At 42.8% G+C, this 24,573-nt stretch overlaps 1 protein-coding gene across 2 annotated transcripts in view; it reads right to left on the reverse strand.

The window, feature by feature from the left end:
- LOC132541351 (CD48 antigen-like) overlaps nucleotides 1–5,580 on the reverse strand; it is a 30,858-nt gene extending 25,278 nt beyond the window's left edge. Inside the window, exon 1 of one of the 2 annotated variants that reach the window (XM_060201660.1) lies at nucleotides 5,432–5,580. In XM_060201660.1, coding sequence (XP_060057643.1) covers nucleotides 5,432–5,495 — 64 coding nt within the window. In that variant the 5' untranslated portion in view covers nucleotides 5,496–5,580. The remainder of the gene's footprint in view (nucleotides 1–5,431) is intronic. The other variant, XM_060201661.1, reaches the window with a different exon arrangement.
- Between the last annotated feature and the right edge of the window lie 18,993 nt (nucleotides 5,581–24,573).

Below are 24,573 nucleotides of genomic sequence, written 5' to 3' on the forward strand. Positions count from 1 at the left end.
AAAAGATAAAAAAAAATAGGAAAGCTATCAGGGGAGGGGATGGGATACGGAGTTCTGGTGGTGGGAATTTGTGGGGAGCCACATGTGCCCTCAAGGTTGCTATTGGCATGACCACAGAGTCTTTGTTCACAGACTGGCCTTGCTTAAAAGTTAAGTTCCTGCTTCTTTACACCATAGAGTCTTTGTTCACAGACAAGATAAGTTCCTGTCTCCCAATTCCACTTCCCCATGAATCACCCAGGACCTTCCAGATAAAGGCTGATTACTACGACAACACACCACTTCAATCAACAGTCCCCAGCTGCTAACTCCCCCCTTGCCCCTTAAAAACAGCAGCTTTGGTGCTAATAAACAGACTTGATCAGAATCTTGACTTGCCTCATTTCTCTCGCGAGTCTTGTCCCCTTCCCTCTCCCTTCTTTTCTTGTCCTCACTCCCTCTCCTAGGTTAACCCACGTTGAAGGTCCCGTGGGACAGGACAGGAATTGTGTGGAATTGTACTCTTCTTATCCTATGGCTTTGTCAGTGTTTCCATTTTACAAAAAAAAAAAATAAAAATAAACCTTGTTGACTTTTTTTTTAACAGGAGGGTAACATTTAGAAAATGGATTTCTTTTTCTTCCTTTCTTCCTTTTCCCCTTTCTTTCTTCCTTCCTTCCTTCCTTTCTTTCTTTCTTTCTTTCTTTCTTTCTTTCTTTCTTTCTTTCTTTCTTTCTTTCTTTCTTTCTTTCTTTTCTTTCCCCAACCAGAGTACTGCTCAGCTCTGGCTTATGGTGGTGCAGGGGATTGAACCTGGGACTTTGGAGACTCAGGCCCGAGAATCTCTTAGCATAGCCATTATGCTACTACTCCCACCTATATGGATTTCTTTATGATTTAGTTTTTCTGTTGGAGAGCATGCTGAGTTTTACTATTTATTCAGAAGTCATTTTCTGTTCTTCAGGATTTTATAATTTTGTCATGTATCACACAGTTCTTGCTACCTTTTTTTTTTTGCTTCCATGGTGATCGTTAGGGCTTGGTGTGTGCACCACGAATCTACCGCTCCTGGAGGCCATTTTTTTCCTTCTGTTGCTCTAGTTGTTTTACCGTTGTTGTAGTTATTATTATTGTCGCTGTTATTGATGTCGTCGTTGTTGGATAGGACAGAGAGAAATGGAGAGAGGAGGGGAAGACAGAGACGGGGAGAGAAAGACAGACACCTGCAGACCTGTTTCACCGCCTGTGAAGCGACTCCCCTGTAGGTGGGGAGCGGGGGGCTCGAACTGGAATCTTTACGCCCATCCTTGCGCTTTGCGCCACGTGTGCTCAACCCACTGCACCACCGCTCACCCCCCTCTTTCTACCTCTCTCTCTCTCTATTTTATTTTCAGATGCCTGAATGTCCATCAGATTGCTAGTCTAATGTAACATGTCTATTTAAACATGCTCTTTAATTTTGTAGCCAGCTCCTTTCCCAAGTTCTCTTGTCGTTTGCAATACATTTCCTCTGGATTTGATTAGAGTTTTCAATGGAAAAACTCACCTATAAGGAATGATAATATGACGCTCTCATTTAAAATGTCATGCTTTATTTCTTTCTCTGGTTTGGTGAAATCCATTTCTAGATCTGAGATGGAGTCCCTTCCTTTGGAGTGCCACCCCAGTAATACCAAACTTTGGTGGCTTTCATGTCCCTATCAATTGAAGAGAAACCAAAGTACCGAATCACCAGCCTTCATACACCAACCTGACTCAGCGCTCTTTCCTAACTTGTTTCTTACTATTTTCTATTCTCTTTCTTATTCCTTATTCTTTAAAAAATAGTATTTATTAATTTGAGAGAGACACAGAGATACAGAGAGAAAGACACAGACACACACACACACACACACACACACACACACACACACATATGAAAAGAGAGAGAGAGAGAGAGAGGAAGAAGCAGAACATCACTCTAACACATGTGATGCCAGGGATCAAACCCAGGACCTTATGCTTGTAAGTGCAATACTTTCTGCACTGAACCAGCTCCTAGGTTTTCCCCAGTCTCCTTTCCCTGAGCATGCCCAGTCCTCTGTCTGAGCTACCTTTCTAGTCTCCAAAGACCCCCAAGACTGTAAACAGAACTCCAGTAATCTGCTACTGGTTTTACTGCTGCACCAGCTCAAGAGCTAGCGACACAGAACAGCACCAGGCCTGCCTTCTGGGCCCCTGCCCCAGCCCCACAGTCCATCATTCAACCACTGGCCCAGACACAGGGTTCAATTATATAGTTTACCAGGGTTCCAGAGAATAGTTGAGTCTCAGAGGTTCTGTATAGATCTTTCCAAACCAACTTAAATGCCCCTGCACTTCTCAAAAGAGGGCCATCCATGGGCCCCCCAAGTTGATAACACTCCAGGGAGTCTCTGGGAAAAGGCTACATGTACCCCTGAACAACCAAGGGAACTGAAATTATAGTTAGTGGAAAAGCTTGCACATTCTGGCAGGGACTAGGGCTATGCTTTATCATCAATACTAGGATTAAGGGACCCTGGGAAAATTCTAAAAGTCTGAAATGGTTGGAATCATGCTTACCTGCTAACTTCCACTAGGAGACAATGATTAAGTGAAGACTTAATCATTGACAAGAACTCCAGTTAATACAATGGAAGCATCAGAAATAATATATGGTAACCTGCGTGCTGTCAGTGGCCAGGGATAGAAAGGGCATCAACTAGGCTTGGTGGCAGCAGCTCCTGTCCTGCCCACCACCACTGGGAGTGACCACATTAAGCCTGGGTAACTCTGTGCTGCTGAGAATTCAGGTGAGCAGGAGCAGTTGTCTCTTCCAGGGGCTTCCGGCTTCTGGGGTTGGTGAACAAACAGTCACAGAGGGGTCAGGAGGTAGTGGTGGCTTCCTGTGAATCTGTACCCTGCCCCCTACACAGTTCTCTGAGGAGAGACTGAGGTTATTTTGGGGGCATGGTGGATGGATGTGCTCTGATGCATGTAGCATGGGCCTTGGTGGGGTAACCACACCTAGAGAGAACCCCATAGGCCTCCCCAAGCTCCTCACCAATCCCTCTGTGACAGAACACAGGCAGCAGGAGGGGGAGGAAGAGGAGGTATCAAGGAAAGCAGCTAGTTCTTCGCTGAGAAAAACAGAAACTGAGAGAGGAGTGAGCACCATAAATTGGAACGTTTCCTTAACCCCCAAACTAGAGGTAAATATTAAATTGTTTCCCTCAGCAAACATTAAGTGAGGATGAAATGGGGCAGCAGAGGTAGGAGAGATAGCATAGTGGTTATTCAAAGAGATTTTCATGCCTGAGGTACTCAGTGTCTCAGGTTCAATTCCCAGCACTACTAGAAGCCAGAGCTGAGCAGTGCTCTGGTAAAAATGAATGAATGAATGAGCGAATAAATAAATAAATAAATAAATAAGGCATCAAATACAACTTTGCTGGAGTAGTCCTTGCTTATGGCTGGTGCTAAACATATATTTATTTCTACTTTCCTCCCATGTTTACTGAGAGTGGTCGTTGTCACATCCTTAGAGGTGTAACTTGCCATGTGTGATTTACCCTCTTATGGGGTTTGGATTTTTCACTGTTATAACTGTTTTGCTATGTCTTCAGCTCAGGTTTGAGCTTGGCCAGCACTGCATTGAAGGAAGCTTTGCTGTTATAGTCTCTTTCTGCCCTTCTGTCTCTATAAAAATAAGAAAATGCTTCCGACACATCAAATAAACTAGTTTTTATTTCCCCTCTTCATTCAAAAATCTCCCTGTAATTTTCAGGAATGCCTGAAGTACCAACCCACTTCCATACCAAGTATTCTCAGTAAAGAAGAGTACCAGTGTTAATTTGCTAAGCAAAATAGCTCCAGCTCTCCTAGTTTTCATTGTCACCTCTGATCATGACCATACAGCTGTCCTCTTTGCTTAACCATCACATCTATTGTTGCTGATAAATAGAACAGATGGTCCCATCTAGTAATTTTTTGTTCAACTATCAACAATGATTTTTTTTAAATTGGTTTCTAGGAAGACAACTATACTTGTCAGTTCCTTCTTTCTTTCTCCCTTCCTTTTTCTTTCTTTCTTTCTTCCTTAATTGTTGGAGCATGACAAAAATCAGTGATAAAATGAGGATTCCATTTGTTTTCTTTTTCTTTATATTTTTTAATTATCTTTACTTATTTGTTGGATAGAGGCAGTCAGAAATTGAGAGGGAAGGGGGAGCCAGAGAGGGAGAGAGAAAGCGAGATACCTGCAACACTCACAGAGCTTTCCCCCTGCAGCTGGGGGCTGGGAGCTCAAACCTGGGTCCAAATGTGCTCAAGTTGGTGTCCTACTACTTGCCCCCATTTGTTTTCTACAGTATGATTGCAGATATTTCATTAAATTTTAAAGCTATAAAGTTACACATATAAACAATTTTGTTTTGGATAGAACAGAAAGGCAGAAATAGAGTAAAAGACACCACAGCACTGAAGTTTCCTTCATTGCAGTGAGCGTTGGGTTTCCAACACAGCAAAGCCACACACTATCCAAGTGAGCTATGTTGCCAGGTTGGAATCTGCATTATTTGATTAAATCTCTCTGTGGCATATTCTACCCTTCCTACAGGTGAGCAAGTGGGAGCTCAGAAAGGGAAGAGCACTTGCCCAAGAAGCAGAACTAGGATCATCAGGGAGCTCTGGGAACAAGGTGACCTGGGTCACAAGGACAGTGTGTGCAGCCTTCAGACAGCACAGCCCTGAAAGCCTGGGCAGCCTGGTGACCACATAGGAAGGCCAGAAGATGGAGGAGTCCTGGTTCCCACCTGCCTGCTCTGCACACAGAGCCCAGCTCAGGGTCTAGTGACCAGGCCATGGGAGTCCCCTCGGACTTCTCTCTCCACAGCCCTTTCAGCCTGTGGGGGAGGAATGAAGCCAGCTTTGGGGTGTATGTGCAGGGCACAGGAAGAAGCAGCTGAGGGGCAGAATGTCTAGCAAATAAACAGGAAGCTGCTGATGCCTGGATTAAGGCTGCAGGGGCCACAGAGCAGGGAGGAGATAGTCTCTCAAGTGAAGCTGAGGTGACTTTCCTGCCAGAGGTCCCTGTGGGCTGCCTGGAGAGACCTCAGTCCCCTTGTCCTCCCTCAGCCCCTAGAGCCTTGGGGGAGCAGGATGATAGTGCCCTGCAGACACACACTGCCTACTTGCTTTCCGCAAACCCAGCCCCATACCTCTCTCTCCCTGAGCAACCTCATTCCTTTCTCTGTCTCCTTTCTTTTTATTTTATTAACCCTTTCTTGGGGAAATATTTACTCTTATGACTTACTATACGTGTCCAGTTTCACTTCTCCCCATGTCTGCTCACCACAGCCTCCACCAACTGTTGTTCCTCCATATAGGACACTGGGTCCCAGCCCTCTGTACAAACCTCTCCCCTCTAACTTTAGGGCACTTTGGTACTCACAGAGGAAGAAGCTGACCTTGAGCATCAGAGTGTTGACAGGGAGCCAAGTGCTGCCAGAGGCCATGGCTGCTCAGCTGAAGGCTCTGAAGGAGGCTCCTCCTCTATCAGCCAGCCTCCGCCTACCACCCCACCCTATCACTCCCATCTCCTCTCCTTTCCTCTCCTCTCCTCTCCTCTCCTCTCCTCTCCTCTCCTCTCCTCTCCTCTCCTCTCCTCTCCTCTCCTCTCCTCTTCTCTCCTCTCCTCTTCTCCCTTCCCCCCTTCCCTCCTCTCCCCTCCCCTCCACTCTCCCATTTTCTTTTCTCTTTTTCTTTTTATTTAAGAAAGGATAAATTAACAAAACCATAGGGTAGGAGGGGTACAACTCCACACAATTCCCACCACCCAATCTCCATATCCCATCTCTCCCCTATATCTCCCATATCTCCCCTGATAGCTTTCCCATTCTCTATCCCTCTGGGAGCATGGACCCAGGGTCTTTGTGGGTTGCAGAAGGTGGAAGGTCTGTCTTCTGTAATTGCTTCCCTGCTGAACATGGACGTTGACTGGTGGGTCCATACTCCCAGTCTGCCTCTCTCTTTCCCTAGTAGGGTGGGTCTCTGGGGAAGCGGAGCTCCAGGAGACATTGGTGGGGTCTTCAGTCCAGGGAAGCCTGGCCGGTATCCTGATGACATCTGGAACCTGGTGACTGAAAAGAGAGTTAACATACAAAGCCAAACAAATTGTTGAGCAATCATGGACCCAAAGCTTGGAATAGTGGAGAGCAAGTGTTAGGGTGGTACTCACTGCAAACTCTAGTGTACTTCTGCTTTCAGGTATATATTTTGCAGTAGTTTATGGATATGTGTGAACATATGCTCTCTCTCATAGAAACTGGTGTATATCTAGGTCTTGGGACTTTGTTAGAAAGTGAACCACCTGAGATGAAATTAGAGTATACAATGGAAGGAAAGGTCTCACCCGAGTAATGAAGCTGAAGGGTTGTCATTCCACACGTGAAGTCTCTGGACACAGTCTGAAGTGAAGCATGTTGAGGTGGCAATCGTTGCGTTGATTAGGATGTGATTGGCAGATGCAACATTATTTGATATGGATTGGGAGAGGCATATTGGAAAGTGGGCCCTATCCAAGGGTTCCAGGACTGGGGGAAGTAGAGGCTCTATAGTGGAGATGTGAGGTTCCTGCTGTCTTAGGGTTCCAAAAGACAATCGATAGTTAATGTTATCATCACATTATTTGGTAATTGGGTTAACTTTGAAAAGTCCTTTTGTTAGGGTTTGCTGTACAGTACCCAGTATCTTGTATATAGCTGTGCTATTGGTTGCTTCTGATCTACTTGGTCTAGGCTTTTGAGAGAGTCCACATATCAAATACACAGCCTATATATTAAAAAGACTAAGTCTGTGTTTAAAAAACTTCGAGACATACAATTAATTTTCCCCCTCATATTAATTAACTAGTGATTTATATGACTACATTTTACTAGGAGTGTACATAAACACCATTCCCACCACCGAAAGACTGTGACCCATCCCTCCCACCCACTCCCACCTCCCACTGGCCCAGGAAGCTGCATGTCTACCCCTCACCACAGGGCTTTTACTTTGGTGCCCTACTTACAATTTGGTCAGGTCCTGCTCTTAGTTTCCCTTTCAGATCTTCTTACTCCACTTCTGTTGATGAGTGGGATCATCCCATACTCATCTTTATCTTTCTGACTTAGCTCACTTAACATAATTCCTTCTAACTCTGTCCAAGATGGGTCATAGAAGATGGGTTCATTGTTCTTGATAGCTGCATAGTATTCCATTGTGTATATATACCACAGCTTTCTCAGCCACTCATCTGTTGTTGGGCACCTGGGTTGCTTCCAGGTTTTAGCTATTATGAATTGTGCTGCTATGAACATAGGAGTACACACCTCTTTTTAGTTGGGTGTTATGGAGTCCTTGGGGTATAACCCCAGGAGAGGAATTACTGGATCATATGGAAGGTCCATGTCTAGCCTTCTGAGAGTATTTTAGATTTCTATTTCCCTGTTGATTGGTGAGGAGTACCTTTCTATGTATCTGTCAGCCTATACATCTTCTTTAGAAAAATCCTCATCCAGTTCTTATGCCTGTGCTTTACTTTGTAATATGTATATTTCCTCTCAGTATATTTCTCTGTGATACTTGGATATTCTCCTTTTAACATAACTGAAAAGAGAAGGTTATCTTTTGGGATAAAGTAATGAGCTTCAAAGTGCCATGTATGAAGTGATCCAGTGTCATGTTTGAAGAAAGTCACTTCTATTTTTATTTATGATAAGAAAATACCCCCAGATCACACCAAATCAATGGGGTTTACAGTCAACAATATTTATACCCCTTTCCCAAACTAGGGAGCTACTCTTTTCCCTGATCCACCTTTCTGGTCCTTTTTCCAGCCATGACATCATCTCCCCAGACAATAACTTGGATCCACCAGCATATCAGATTTCAGGCTCAGGGGAAAAAAGGAAAAAAAAAAACCTAGTATAGCCACAGGACCTTTGGAATATAAATAAATTATGCCTACTAGCTATCTACAAAGTGGAGGACCCCTCAACTCTTCATCTGCACTATTCCAGCCCTTAGGTCCATGATTGGTCAACAATTTGTTTGGCTTTGTATGTTAACTCTCTTTGCAGACACCAGGTTCCAGATGCTAGCATGATGCCGACCAGACTTCCCTGGACAGACAACCCTACCAATGTGTCCTGGAGCTCTGCTTCCCCAGAGCCCTTCCCCACTAGGGAAAGAGAGAGACAGGCTGGGAGTAAGGATCGACCTGTCAATGCCCATGTTCAGCAGGGAAGCAATTACAGAAGCCATACCTTCAACCTTCTGCATCTCACAGTGACCTTGGGTCCATACTCTCAGAGGGTTAAAGAGTAGGAAAGCTACCAGGGGAGGAGATGGGATACAGAGTTCTGGTGGTGGGAATTGTGTAAAGTTGTACCCCTCTTATCCTATGGTTTAGTCAATGTTTCCTTTTTATAAATAAAAAATTAAAAAAAATAAGTATAGGTGTGAGATGAGGATCTAAATTTGTTAGGTCAGTTTCAGATACTTGCTGTCTCCTGAGTATAAGTGTTACTAAACTAACCAGTAGAGAGTTTTTGGTTCTACAAAAAGACCTCTTGAGTTCATAGACCAAGGACAATACACATAAGACAAAGGATAAGAAAATGGGGTCAAGCCTTCATCATGACTCAATCACACTGGACAGGAAGTTCACCTAAACTGAGAAGCTTCCAGTAATCATGATGAGAATTCTCTCAGCAGGTGCCAAATTTATATTTCAAGGTCATACTTGCTGTAGATTTATTTAAAATAGAAGAATAATGTAAACAATCTTAATGGACATAGCTCCTACATATTCTAACTTAAACCTTGAATTTGATAACTCAGATTTTCCAAAACTTAGGAAAACCTTAATATGAAACTTCCTTCAACACTGTTAATAGTAATGCTTACATTAAATGCACATTGAGATGTGAGGTATTAGAAAACATTTTATGTTGCCATCATGAACTGCAAGGTATTAAACATTTGCTTATTTCATGGACAGCAATTTCACAAACTTACAGATTTTATGTTTTGATGTGTGCTTTGAGATGTACAACTTACAAACTTATAAACGCATATGGTAGGTTTGCCTGCTTGAAATATTTAAATTTATTTTCACAGCTTTTCTATGAAGTTTGTAGATAAACAGTGTGTGAGCATCTAATCTATGACAAAGGAATCAAACCCATATAATGGGAAAAAAGAAAGCCTCTTCAACAAATGGTATTGGGAAAAATGGAAAATCACATATAGAAAACTGAAACTAGGCCATCACTTAATATCTGCACCAATATTAACTTAAAATGGATTGACGACTTGGATGTTAGACCTGAGAATATAAAATAAATAGAAGAAAACAGATGAAACACTCTAGAATTTCAACATCAGAGATGTGTTTGGAGATTGATTCAGCACCACTGGTAAGGAAAACTAAAGCAAGAATAAACAAATGGGTATTAGGGGGGCAGACACGGACACACATTAAGTTAAGTGCACACATCATGGTGCACAAAGATCTGGGTTCAAGCTTTCAGTCCCCATCGGCAGGGGGAAAGCTTCATGAGCAGTGCTGTGGGTGTCTCTCACTTTACCCACCACTAGAGTTCTGTATTCCCATCCTCCCACCCCCTCAAAGATGGCCTACCACTGTAGTTTTCGTAAGTCTTAGATACTCTTTGCTTCTCTCTCTCTCTCTCTCTCTCTCAAGTTAATGTGAATCAGATCTCTAGATACCACATACGAGTGAAACCACCTGGTAGTTTTTCATCTCTTTACTTATTTTACTAAGCATAATCATCTCCAGTTCCATCTATTTTGTCCCCAAAGATACAAAATTTTATTGTTTGACTGCAGAATATTCCATGGAGTATATATCCTATAACTTTTTTTTTTATTCCAGGACTATTATTGGGGCTTTGTGCTGGCATTATGAATCCACCATTCCTGGCAGTTCTTTTTTTCTTTTCTATTTTATCTGATAGGATGTGGAGAAATTGAGAGGGGAGAGGGAAATAAAGAGGGAGAGATAGAGAGAGACACCTGTAGACCTGCTTCACTGCTTGTGAAGTGTTCCTGCTGCAGGTGGGGAGCGGGGGCTTGAACTAGGGTCCTTGCATGGATCCTTGCACTTAGTATTATGTGCATTTAACTGGGTGTGCTGCCACCTGTCTCCCTATCCCATAACTTCTTTAGTCAATCATCTGTTGATGGGCATTTAGGTTGCTTCTACTTTTTTGGCTATTGGGAATAATGTAGCTTTGAACAATGAGATGCATATGTCCCTCTGAGTTAGTGTGCGCATGTCCTTTGGGTAAATGTCTAAGAGTGGTATTGCTGGATCATAAGGTAATTTCATTTTTATTTGTTTAAGGACTGTTCATATAGTCTTCCAAATGGGCTGCACCAATTTGCTTTCTGGGTGGGAGGTTTTAAGGGCTTTTCTAAGGTTCTCTCCCATTGCTCACCCTTCTTCCTACCTCATTTATATCGATATTTGGTGGCCATCTTTCAACACACATCATGTCAATCTTAAATCCAGGACCCTTTGTACTATACAGGCTTTGTGCTTTAACTGCTGAGCTAGCTCCAGGTCTTGAAAAGAAAACATACTGTTTTTTATTTTATTAGTGATTTTCTTTAATGTTAAAAAATAGTGTTGGGGGCTGAGAGGTAGTTCATGTAGTACAGTAAACAAATTACCATTACAAATACCTTGGTCATTACATGGGAGCATCTGCATTAGGGAGGCTTCATGAGTGATGAAATGGCACTTATTCTCTGTCTTTTGATTTTTTAAGTTTCTTTAAGAATTTTAAAAATTATCTTTATCTATTTACTGGATAGAGACAATCAGAAACTGAGAGGGAAGGGAGGTATAGAGGGGGTGAGAGACAGAGAGACACCACTTGTAAAGCCTTCCCCCTGAAGGTGGGTCCTGGGGGCTCAAACCTGGGTCCTTGTGCATTGTAACAAGTGCTCTCGACCAGGTGCGCCACCACCTGCCCCCCCCCCCCTTTTCTCTGTCTTTCTCTCCTTCTTGCCCTATATCTAAAGAAAGGGGATAAAAAAAAGTCTGCAGGGAGTGGTGGCCCTGTGCAGGCACAATGCCCCAGTGAAAACCTTGGCTCCAAAAAATCAATAGCTTGTTTTGTTTCCCCTCCAATTGTCTATGTGCTCAACCTGGTGCACCACCACCCAGCCTCTAAACAGTCATTTCTTTAACTCTCACCCAGAAGCAGTGTGCCTCAGTACTATGAAGAGAATGATTTCAATTTACCTCCCCAGGTTCAATAACAATTTAGCATGTTTCCCCACCACTTAAAAAATAATTTGTGTAAACCTGACCCCTATTGCATTGAAGAAAACTTCAGTGCTGTGGATTCTTTCTCCTTCTCTCTGCCTCTTTGGTTCTATCTAAAAAAAAAAAAGTGTTGATTAATTTGGGTTCTTCGTTGATGTAGATTGATTTTTGTTGCTATAACCTGGAGCTTTTATAGAATTTATCATTGTTGAGTCTTATTTGCTTCATGTTTTCTAGAAGCATACAAATATTTGTGTTGCAAATTTCTGTTTCTGGCAGTTTGAAAGGAATGTGCTAACTTGAGCCAAGCTCAAGTCTCTTTAGCAAAAAATTAGACCTTAGTGTCTGTGAAGCAGATAAAATTAGCCAGGAGGGAAGCATCCCTCTAAATAAGAGCCCTCCCCTCCACCACCCCAAGAATACTGACTGACTAGTCACTGAAGAGTAAACTGGAAAAAACACTGAAGAGGAACTAGCTGAAACTAAGATGACCGCTATGTGACCTTTTCTATACTGTTGTCAGTGTTTCCTTTTTTTTTTAAAAAAAAAAAAAATAAAAAACATTTTTTTTTTTTTAAAAAAAGAATGTTTCCATGCTGGTTGAGTCAGGGCCCAACCTGCCCCATGACAGTTCTGAAAGAACAAATAATGTTCATAAAAAGGGAGAACCCAGATTCCAGGAAAACGCCACCTTTTCTAAGAAATCCTTGCTCCCTAAGGAGTAATAATATCTAGCTCATCTTCTCAAAGATACCTTCAATACTAGACAGACCACCACCTGGCCCCTATTTAGTTAATTTTCTTCTTCTTTTTAAAAATTTTTAAAAAATTATTTATTTATTTTATTCCCTTTTGTTGCCCTTGTTTTGTTTTATTGTTGTAGTTATTATTGTTGTTGCTGATGTCGTTGTTATTGGATAGGACAGAGAGAAATGGAAAGGGGAGGGGAAGATAGAGAGGGAGAGAGAAAGACAGACACCTACAGACCTGCTTCACTGCTTGTGAAGCGACTCCCCTGCAGGTGGGGAGCCTAGGGCTCAAACTGGGATTATTCCGCTGGTCCTTGTGTTTTGTGCCATCTGCGCTTAAACTGTTGTGCTACCCCCTGACTCCCTTTTTTCTTCTTTTTTTTAACCAGAGCATGACTCAGCTCTGGCATATGGTGGTTTGAATCTGGGACCTCAGAGCCTTAGGCATGAGAGTCTGTTTGCATAACCAGTATGTTATCTATCCCTACCTTATTTTTATTTGGGTAAGTACTCTTCATACAGTTTTCCAAAGGGGCTGAACCAGTTTCCATTCCCACCGACAGTGGAATAGAGTCTCCTTTTCGATGAATATGGGATGATCTCACTCTCAGGCAGAAGCTGAAAAACAAGATCAGAAAAGAAAACACAAGTAGAACCTGAAATGGAATTGGCGTATCGCACCAAAGTAAAAGACTCTGGGGTGGGTGGGTGGGGAGAATACAGGTCGAAGAAGGATTCAGAGGATCTAGTGGGGTTTGTATTCTTATATGGGAAACTGGGGAATGTTATTCATGTACAAACTATTGTATTTACTGTTGAATGTAAAACATTAATTCCCCAATAAAGAAATTTAAAAAAAAAGAGTCTCCTTTTCTCTACAACCTCACCAACACCTGTTCTTTCCTGCTTTGTTAATGGAAGCCATTCTTACAGATGTGAGAAAAAAAATCTCAGTATAGTTTTAATTTTCATTTTTTGGAGCAACATCTGGAGGCATGGTTTACGGAGTAGCAGCAGCTACATTTTGATCTCCCCAGTAAACTAGGAAAAATAATGAAAATCACCTGAAAACTCAACAAAATATGACCCAGATCTCTTAAAAAAACTCACCAAGTCACAGGTGAGTAAAGACAGTCCACTTATTGGCTCTAACAAATAGTAGTTTGCTTATGAAAAACCTCTTCTCTTTTTCCTTAACCATGTCTTTTCCCATATCTCATTCCCAGCTTGCCAAGAGAAGACTGACTGGGTTTACAGAATTTTCAGAACTGGAGATGGGTAGGATGTCTACTGAAGGTATACAGATATGTTCTGTGATGCAGCACTGGAGGAAAAACTGAAATTTCTTCTTGCCAGAGTAAAATTCAAAGTGGGAAGAAAAGGTCAAGGAATACTGCTGAGCAGTGTCACAAGGGTGGGGTGAGAGAGAGACAGAGAAGCAACTGTTTCTGAGTTTCTGGGAAGTTGTTGACTCGATTCCTGCATGATACTAATAATGAAGGGCTCTGTCTGGGGTTGTTCCCATGGTTGGGGGCAGGGAAGTCCCATAGTGCCCTTGGTACTGATAAACCCAAGGATAGGAAGTTCACTGTTCTGTAGTTCAGATGCTAGAGTGATTAGACTTGAACTGAAACTCACTTACAAAAAAAACAACTAAGATGCTAATTCCTCTTTTCTCTCCCCCCACCCAGTTTTTATTTGTGATTAATAGTGGGTTACAAGATTGTGAGATTGCAGTATGTAGTTTCACACCACACCCACCACCAAAGTTCTGTGCTGCAGGTATCTCTCTCTCTTTTTTTTTAATTTTATTTATAAAAAAGAAACAGTGACAAAACCATAGGATAAGAGGGGTACAACTTTGCACAATTCCCACCACCAGACCTCCGTATTCCATCCCCTCCCCTGGTAGCTTTCCTATTCTTTATCCCTCTGGGAGTATGGACCCAAGGTCATTGTGGGATGCAGAAGGTTGAAGGTCTGGCTTCTGTAATTGCTTCCCCACTGAACATGGGCGTTGACCTGTCAATCCTTACTCCAGCCTGTCTTCCTCTTTCCCTAGTGGGGAAGGGCTCTGGGAAAGTGTAGCTCCAGGACACATTGGTGGGGTTGTCTGTCCAGGGAAGTCTGGTTGGCATCATGTTAACATCTGGAACCTGGTGGCTGAAAAGAGAGTTAATATACAAAGCCAAACAAATTATTGTCCAATCATGGACCTAAGGGCTAGAATAGTGCAGATGAAGTATTGGGGGGGGGGGTCTTCCACTTTGTAGATAGCTAGTAGGCATGTTTTAGTTATATTTCAAAGGGCCTGTAGTTATACTACTGTTTTTTTTTTTTTGTTTGTTTGTTTGTTTTTTGCCTGAGCCTGAAATCTGATATGCCGGTGGACCCAAGTTATTGTCTGGGGATGATGTCATGGCTGCAAAAAGGACCAGAAAGGTGGATCAGGGAAGAGAGTAGCTACCTAATATGGGAAAGGGGTATACATATTGTTGACTGTAAACCCCACTGATTTGATCTGATCTGGGGCCCATATTCAGCTTAGGAGCCTGTGTGACCTCTGCATTCCTCTAGATCCGAGCTCACATTCTGTGGTCATGAGTAGGAACATTCCATGCTGCCCCAGTATCAACCCATTTTCCTCAAGTGTAGCACAGAGTATGTTGTCCAGCCTCCCTTCAGAGGATGTAACATTCTCTACCATTGTTGATCCACGTTGACGGCAAGGTCCTATGGGGGTCCACAAAGGGTCTATTTTGTTGTTCCTGATAGAGATGACCAGTAACAATGAAGAGAGGGATTTATTTGAGGTCTAGGCCCATCAAGTCTGTTTGGGAATCTCAGGACTCCCCGATTAGGGCCCCAGTTGATGGGGTGGCCTGATAGTGACTAAAGAGTCATTGTTAAAGTATGCCAATCTCTTTCCCTTATTTAGCTTTTGCAGTCCTTGCTTTGATAAAGTTAGCTTTGGAGTGAGTGAGAGAACTGTAATAGGAAGTAGGTGAGGAGGGTATCTAAGTCTAAGTGGACACTATTTCATTATGAACTTGATACTGACTCACTACAGACTATTGTGTACTTTTGCTATCAGGTATATATTTTGCCCTAATTTATGCATACATATGAATATATGCTCTATCTAATAGGATCTGGCCTATATCTATGTTTTGGGACTTTGTTAGGAGCAGGTGTCTGTCTTTCTTGTTCCCTCTCTACCTTCCCCTTCCCTCTCAATTTCTCTCCACCTCTACCTAAAATAAATGTAAAAAATTAGGAAATAAAATAAAGAATAATAAGTATATAGATATATACATATATATATCACTGTATATTTTGTCATTGCTAGGGCTTTACCATTCTGGGCCAGATTTTTCAGCTAGGAGGGAGAGAGACAGAAAGAGAGAGGAGGAGAGACCATAGCACCTAAATCACCCCCCCCCCCCGTGCAGTAGGGGACAGGCTCAAATCTGGGCCACATGCATGGCAAAGCAGGTGTACTGTCTGGGTGAGCTATTTTGCCGACCCTGTGACAATGTATTTAGAAGAGGCATGAAGTGAACCCCCTGAAACAGTTCTGTAAGACAACGTTACTGTCATGAAAATAAATGAGTAAAAAAGAACTTGTAGGTCTTGTGTGGTCTAATATTTTCACTTCTACTGCCTGACCCACCCCCTGCCTTTTAGCATTTAGTTAGATTGAGGTTATGAATCATATTTAATTAAGGTCATTGTATTTTCCCACAGACTACTTACAGCGCAGGTGGTCGTAATGTCACCAAATGTGCACGCAGGTCAGTGTCCCCTAGAATAATTCTTTCCTGCTCTATGGTCACCAGCAATGTTGGGCTTCTAGAAGCTTGTAAGGAGAGACTTTGCTCAGAGCTCTTATCCCTGGATACTGAGAGACTACTCTGTTTCCCACTTATCAGGAAGAGGACAAAGGCCTCAACTACCTACAATCTTCCTTTAAGCAGCTGTATTATAATCCCCACACAACTGGAGACTGGAGGCTGATGTGTTCAGGCCTGCAAATGCCACATTTCAGGGTGACCAACTTTCCTGGCTCCCTCTTGTCTCTGGGACTCTAACAGGTAGAACTTGTAGGAGAAACTGGGGAGATAGGAAGGAAGGGACATTTCAGACCAAGCTTTATTTTGCATGAATTAATAGTTTGGGCAAATAGTAGGGTAACTGTATATGGGGATGATGGTGAGAGTTGATAGAGGGAGGAGAAAGAGATGGAGAAATAGCTCAATAGGTAGGACACCTGTGTTGTCATGCACATGGCCCCAGAGTGAGTCTCAGCACCTTATGTGGAAGACTGTGGTGGCATTGGGGTCAGCTCTGCTACTGCTGTGGTATCCCTCCGGTCTGTCTATCTATATGTCCACCTGAATGAACCTGAGCTCACAGTGGTGAAACTGTGCATGCCTGAGGCCTGGAAATAAAACCAAAGTGAGAGTGGGAGGAGGAAAGAGAAATAATTTATTAAGAAGAGATAATTCAATAGACTGTTTTTCTCCCCTGAGACTCAGTTCCCAGTTGGAACTACTACATTTCCCACCAAACAAAATAGGTGCTGTCACTTGTAATGATTACTTCTCCATTTCTGTGGGAGAAGAGTTCACCTTCCTCACAAGTTATTGCAATGATAATAATAATAATAAAAAAGGAACCTGGTACTGGAATTTACACCTGTGATAAGGGGGTTGAGGAGAATGGAAAACAGAGTTCTCAGCAATCTAGGGCCAAGAATACAGATGAGAATGGGGTGGCCTGTTGCAGACAGAGCACAAAATGGGGGTGATCATGGAGGCTGGGCAGTAGCACACCTGGTTGAGCACACACATCACCATATGCAAGGACCTGGGTTCAAGCTCCCAGCCTCCACCTGGGTGGGGGGCAGGGAGTGTCATGAGTGGTGAAGCCAGCACTATGGGTCTCTCCCTCTCTATTTCATCCTCCCCTTTTTATTTCTATTGGTCTCTACCTAACAAATAATAAATCTATAAAAATATATTTTAAAATGGGGATGAGGGGAGATATTGATAAAAAGGATGATGGTTAGAGATTCCTCAATGTTTTTACAAGTGCTATAAATTGTTCAGCTTTCTTTATATTTTTTTCTATAGATGTAGAGAAAGATAGGTAGAAACAAACCTCAGTATTGGAGCTTCATTCATTGCAGTAGGAGCTGGGCTTGAACCTGGGTCATGCACATAGCAAAGCAATACACTATCCAAGTGAGTTATTCTACCTACTCAGTTCAATTTTTATTATTTCTTTTTCCCCCTCATAAGACATAAAAATAAAATGAAACTTTGTATGTGAGGTGCTGAACAAAAGAGCTGGAACGGTGCAGTTCCTTGTCAGCCAGTGACCTTACGGCTAGCAGGTTTTGGGGTAGGGGTGGGAACAGAAACCAACAGAGGGAAAAGTCTAGGGTGCTAGGCAGTGGTGCACTTAGTTAAGTGCACATATTACTATAGGTAAAGACCCACACAAGGACATGGGTTCTAATCCCTGCTCCCTACCTGTAGCAGAGACACTTCTTGAGTGGTAAAGCAGGTTTCCAGGTGTCTCTTTCTTTCTCCCTATTTTTCTCCTTTTCCCCCTCCACCTCTTCTCTTAACTTCAGAGACAGAAAGAGAGGGGGAGAGGTGGAAGAAAGAGAAATAGAGCTATAGTTGGAAGAGTGAACTGAAGGAGGAATAAGGGCAGAGTACTGAGAACACTAGAGTTTCTCACTAAAGGAGTGAGCAGGACCAGCGACCAGACCAGACATCCTGGGAGTTCCATAGACAGCAAGTTTCCTAGAGACAGTGGAGAAGAAGGTTCTGAAAGCTTAGGTGATAGGAGTGACTTTAGTCATGGGGGGTCCAAAGCTTTTTGTGGACAAGGAGAGATAGCAAGGACAGGTACCTGTCAATAAATACAGATCCTCTTTTTTCAGCCATCAGGTTCCAGATGCTAACATGATGCCAACTGGACTTGCCTAGGCAGATGACCCCACCAATGTGTCCTGTAGCCCCACTTCCCCCGAACCCTGTTCCACTAGGGAAAAAGAAGAGACAGGCTGAGGGTATGGATCAACCTGTCAATGCCCATGTTCAGCAGGGAAACAATTATAAAAGCCAGACCTTCCACCTTCTCTACCCCATAATGACCCTGGGTCCATGCTCCCAGAGGGGTAAAGAATAGGAAAACTATCAGAGGAGGGGATGGGATATGGAGTTCTGGTGGTGGGAATTATTTGGAGTTGTACCCCTCTTATCTTATGGTTTTTGTCAGTGTTTCCTTTTTATAAATAAAGATAAAAAATACAGATCAGCTCAGAGTTGGTGGTAGAAACCTGATGGCATATTTTCCCACTATATATATTCTCCCCAAGCCATTAGAGACCACATGGAAGAGGCTAAGTGGGGCTTTGGGAGGATATGGGACAAAGTCATCATTGTAATAAAAAGATGGCCTCTGGAGCTCAGATCCCTGGATGTGGACCCTGGTTCTGATGCTTCCCAGCTCTGTGAATTTGACATGCCCCAGTCTTCAAGAACCAGGGTCCATGTCCATAGTTGTGTGCTCCCAGGAACATGCCTAAAATGGTTTCCCTAACTTTCTTCTACACTAAAATCCATAATCTCATCTGCTCTAATCCTACTTTTTGGTTCCTGTTTATTAACCATTTTGTCTCAACTTAGGTCATACCACCTTCCAGACCCAACTTCTCTGGGCAGATGATCTCACCAATGTGTCCTTGACCCTTGAATCTCCAGAGCTCTGGTCTACTAGGGAGAGGTAGAAACAGGCTGGAGGTATAGATTGTCCATGCTCACCGAAGAAGCAATTACAGAGGTCAGAACTCCTATCTTCTGCTTTCCAAAAGAAAACTTGATCCATATTCCCAGCAGGGGAGAAGTGATAGGATGAAAATATGAGGGCTCTGAACTACAGCTCCATCAGCACTTAGAGAGAGAGAAGGAAAAGGAGAGGGTCATATGGAGGTAGTTATGTTGTCATGAGTGGCTTGAAGGGGAAGAGAGGATTGAATCAGAAAAAAAAAGGCAACTATGTATAAAAGTGGACAGGTAGTTGTGGAGATGATGGTTGGCCCATGTCTACAACCTTAGGGGAACTGTGGTGGCTTGCAGTGGGGAGAGTGAACATTCAGAACTCTGGTGGTGGGAATGGTGTGGATTCAAACCCCTGTCGACATGTAACTTTGTAATATTAAAAAAAAAAAAAAGAAAGAAGCTGGGGTTATGGATTGACCTGCCAATGCCCATGTCTAGTGGAGAAACAATTACAGGAATTAGAACTCCTATCTTCTGTACCCCTAAAACAATTTTGATCCATAATCCAAGTGGGGGAGAAGTGATAAGAGGAAGAGGATAAGAGGGCGCTGAACTTCAGCTCCATCAGGACCCAGAGAGAAAGGAGGAAAAGGGGAGGAACATTTGGATGTAGTTATAGTGTCACAAGTGGCTTGAAGGGGAAGAGAGGACTATATCTGGAAGAAAATGGGGGAAATTATGTACAAATGTAGACAGTTGTAGAGATGGTAGTTAACCCATGTCTGCAACCTTAAAATGGTGGCTTGCAATGGAGAGATTCGGGATTCAAAATTCTGGTGGTGGGAATGGTGTGGAATTGTATCCATGTTGACATAAAATTTTGTAGATCAATATTAAATCACTAATAAAATTTTAAAAAATTAAATATTTTGAGAAAAAATCTCATTAGTATGAAAAAAATGAAAGCATAAGAAGAAAAAAGAAAGAGGTATTTTGGGAAGTGGCACCTTGGGTAAAGCACTGGTCTCTCAAACATGGGGTCCCAGGTTTGAACCCCAGCATCACATGTGCCAGAGAGATGCTCTGTTCCTCTCCTCTCTCATGATAATAAAAATATTTATTTATTTATTTGAGAGAGAGAGAGAGAGAGCCAGAGCATCACTCTGGCACATGTAATGCCAGGGATTGAACCCAGGACCTCATGCTTGAGACACCAAGCTTTATCTCCTGAGCAACCTCTAAGATCTCAAATATTGGGTTGTTGGAAAAGTCATGACACATTCTGTCATAGAAAAACATAGAAAAGTATGTCATGACTTTTCTGACAGACCAATAAACCTTAAAAAAAAAAAAAGAAACAAGCAATTTCTGTTGTTTAAGCTTTGCTCCCTGTACTTCTTATGGCAGATGAGTGCACCTCCTTACACCAGACCGTAGTGAGGTAATCAAGATAACCTGGAGAGTAAAGGCCTGCTCCCTGAGGAATCAATCTCCCTGTTGTTTGTAGACTGGAGAGTTCATGCTGGCATGTAGTGCCTCAGTGTACATGAGAGGAAGATGCGTTGTGTCAGCTCATCCCTGCACTGCTGTGCTGCTCCCAGGTCCAGTAGTTTCAGTTGCTGAAGGTAAGGTCACTCCACTGTGTGCACTGAATTACTTCCACTCTGGTTTCAGTCACTTTGCAGTCCTGGAAGGGGCATCTATTTTTCCACTCATTTCCTGGTTTATTATCGATTCATCCCACAGCTTCCTGACCATATGGCAAGGCCAAACATACTGGCCTTGAATCGATGAAAAACGCAAACACAGGGAAACTAACATTCCCAGTTGTTTGATGTTTGTCTTCTTTAAGGTTTTGCCCTTCCAAACAACCACTAGTCACCAGGTCACTACCATTCATTAGGCCAGTCACCTGTTCACAGGACACTTCTCATGTGGCCCAAGTGGCCATAGATTCAGCTCTTCCTTGGAAACAGCCCTCATATTATCATGGGATCTCTTGGGCACTGTCCTCCTTAGGAGAGCATTTCTTTGATATCACTCAAGATACTGGGGTTATTTCAGAATTCCTTTCCTTCCTCCTTCCCTCTCTCCCTCCCTCCCTTCCTTCTGTCATAAACATGGTGGTCTCCATTAGCATCCACAGCAAACTCTGGCCCTAGACCCCAGTAACTGCTGGTCTTTCCAGAGTTCGTCCCTCTACCATACCGGACTGTTGGGCAAACTGGTGGCTCCAGGGATCCAGCCGGGCACTGGCCTTGATGGTGTTTAATGAAAACATTAAATCTCTTCCTGTGCGCCAGGAAGTCTGCTGTTTCAGACTGATGACTGTGTGAGCTGGACAATCTCCTTGCTTCTCATTGAGTTTGTGCTTTCCAAACAGACTGTGTGTGGGCGGGTGGGGTGAGTGGAGGAGGTTGTGCAGAGAGTTCTGTTTTGAAAACAAAGTAGGGAAGCATTTTCCAGGCATACTTGATCTTTCTCTACCATGCATGGAATCAGAGAAGGAGATTACTATAAACCATTTGCTATAAAATCTACTCACACATTCCAGTTTCCATTCCAGCACTCTTAGTGTCATCTTCTATGACATCCCAACACTCTTTCAGTCTAAAATCCCTCCTACGGCTTCTTCAAAGCACCTTAGAGACCCAGTTAATGTCTCTTCTTTATGGCCATGCCTTGCAGCCCCAGAAATGTCTCTTCTCCTTCGTAGGTGCTTCTTCTGCAGCAGGAGTGTGGCCCTGCTCTGGAGAGCTCACCTTTGCTGGTCCCCTGGTCCCTAAGATTCACCAGCTACCCCCTAAGTCATGTCTGGACACCCAAGCAGGGCAGAGAGAACATTAGTGTGCCTGTGGAATGGTGCTGGGAGGTGGCCGGTTGCTAGAGCCCTTCAGGGTCTTGTGTTTTCCATGAACAAAAGGAGAAACATGTCGAGGTGGTAGTGGTTGCATTGATTAGGTTGAGATCAGCAGATGCAATATCAGTTGGTATGGGTCAAGAGAAAACTTCTGAAAAAATGAACCCCACCACTGAGGTTCCAGGACTGGAGAATGCTGTGACCCCAATAAGAATTTGGGACAATGAGCATATGAATGACAGCCTGAGACAGAGCACACTCACAAGGGAATGTGGGTTCAGGGACTACATAACAAAGATTTCTGCTAAGCGACCCCTTCTGACTGCTGATTAAAGGGAAGTCTATTACTGGATTACTAGACTCAGGAGCAGATGTTACTATCATTACTACTAAAGATTGACCCAAACAGTGGGAACTTAACTCTGCAGATATCACCCTGTCAGGGATGGGAGGATCAAAGGCTAAACAGAGTAGGAATTTTCTCACCTGCAATGGACCTGAGGGGCAGGTCACCTCCTTATGCCCATATGTCCTAGACCTTCCTGTTTCACTGTGGGGTTGTAATTTATTAGAACAATGGGATATGTATTTACATACCCAGCCATATTTATCCTAGAGGACCCCCTGTTTGGGTGGATCAGTGGCCATTAAAGGGGAATAAGCTTCAGAAGGCTATAGAATTGGTGAATGAGCAGTTTGAGGCTGGTCATATTGAACTGTTACAGAGCCCATGGAATACTCCTATTTTTTGCATACCAAAAAAATCTGGCAAGTGGAGACTGCTACATGATTTAAGACTGGCTAATGCTTGGATGTTGCCTATGGGTGCTTTGCAGCCAGGACTCTTAAATCCTGCTCTTATTCCCAGATAATATCATTTGATAGTTATAGATATCAAAGATTGTCTTTTAATCCACTTCATCCCAAAAATTAAGAAAAATTTGCCTTTTCCCTGCCTGTGTAAATTTATCCAAACCCCTCCAGAGGTTTCAATGGAAAGTTCTACCACAAGGAATGAAGAATAGTCCCAGTATTTGTCAGTTTTATGTTGATCTAGTGCTCAGATCTATTTGAGAACAATTCCCAAATGTTATTCTGTACCATTATATTGATGATATTTAAATAGGACATTCAGATCTATCATATCTGTCAGCCTGTCACACGGCCCTCCTAAAGTGTATAGTGTTATATGGGCTACAAATAGCTTCAGAGAAAATTCAATTAACTTCATCTTGGAAATATCTGGGATTTCACATTATGGCCAAGATGATCTCTCTGTAAGTTACATTTGCCACATACTCTCACCATGAATTCTTTACAAAAATTTACTGGGTCAAATTAATTGGTTGAGATCCTTCCTAGCATTTCCAACCTACCAACTTACAAATCTGTTCAGTACCTTGAAAGGTGACCCAGACCTTAATTCACCAAACACATTATCATCAAAGGCTTTGCAGGAGTTAGAAATTGTTAACCACAGTCTTATATTGAGGTACTTGACTCATTAATTTGAACTGCTGAGTCCATTTAGTTGTGCTTACTACTCCTCATATCCTTACAGGTGTCTTAGGTCAATTTGATCCTGATGTCCAGGTAACTGAGTGGTTCTTCCTCCCACATTCTCCAAAATAGAAAGTATCAACTTCAGTAGATATGAAGATCTCTCTTATATCCCAAGGAAGGATCTGCTCACAACAGCTCACTGGTAAAGACCCTGATGCGATTCATTCAGGTTTTACAAAACATGATTTTAATAGACTTTTGACTTTTCAGGAATCACTTAAAAATGTGTTATAAGATTAGCTGGGAGACATAGAATTCACTCTGCCTAATAACAAATTACTCAGAGGGCTTGAACTATTTCCTATCCGACTCCTCTCATGTATATTCTCTAAACCTTTATCTAATGTACCCACAGTTTTTGTTGATGGTTCAGGAAAAACTGGGAAAGGGACCTGACACGGTGACTGATGGTGGCATCATTTTTAAAAAAATTATTTATAAAAAGGAAACATTGACAAAACCATAGGTTAAGAGTGGTACAACTCCACATGATTCCCACCACCTGATCTCTGTATCCCATCCCCTTCCCTGATAGCTTTCCTATTCTTCAACCCTCTGGGAGTATGGCCCCAAGGTCATTGTGGGACGCAGAAGGTGGAAGGTCTGGCTTCTGCAATTGCTTCCCCACTGAACATGGGTGTTAACTGGTCAATCCCTACTCCCATCCAGTGGCATCATTTTTTGACTCATCCACCTACTTCAACCCAGTGGTGACTGCAGCACTCCAGCACTTCAACAAGGGTCCTATTAATATTCTAGCTAATTCTACCTATGAGGTTGACCTGGTTAAACATATTCATTCTGCCTTACTCTCAGATGCTAATGATCCTTCTCTCCTATAGATGTTTTACACTCTCCAGTGTCTTATCCGGAGCAGAATTTTTTTATAATTCATATTTGTTCCCACACAGGTCTTCCTGGTCCCCGCACTGAGGGAAATGATAAGTCTGACAAATTAGTCATGCCTGCTACATTAAATATGGCTACTAATTCTCACTTCCTTTTTTGCCAAGGCACCAAAGCCTTAGTTAAACAATTCAATATCTCCCTAAAACAGGCACGGGCCATCATTCTTACGTTCCCAGATTGTAAAGCTATCATTCATAATTCTCCTCCCTCTCTAAGTGTTAACCCCAGAGGGCTTTATAGTAATAAATTGTGGCAAATAAATGTTCCACACAAAATACTCTACCGCTCGTGGAAGATGGGTACAGCAATAGGTGCAGCCTAGAATGTTGCTAGTTATGACCACAGAATGCGAGCTCAGACCTACAGAGATGC

Source organism: Erinaceus europaeus, chromosome 11, assembly GCF_950295315.1.
Source record: "Erinaceus europaeus chromosome 11, mEriEur2.1, whole genome shotgun sequence".
NCBI lineage: Eukaryota > Metazoa > Chordata > Mammalia > Eulipotyphla > Erinaceidae > Erinaceus > Erinaceus europaeus.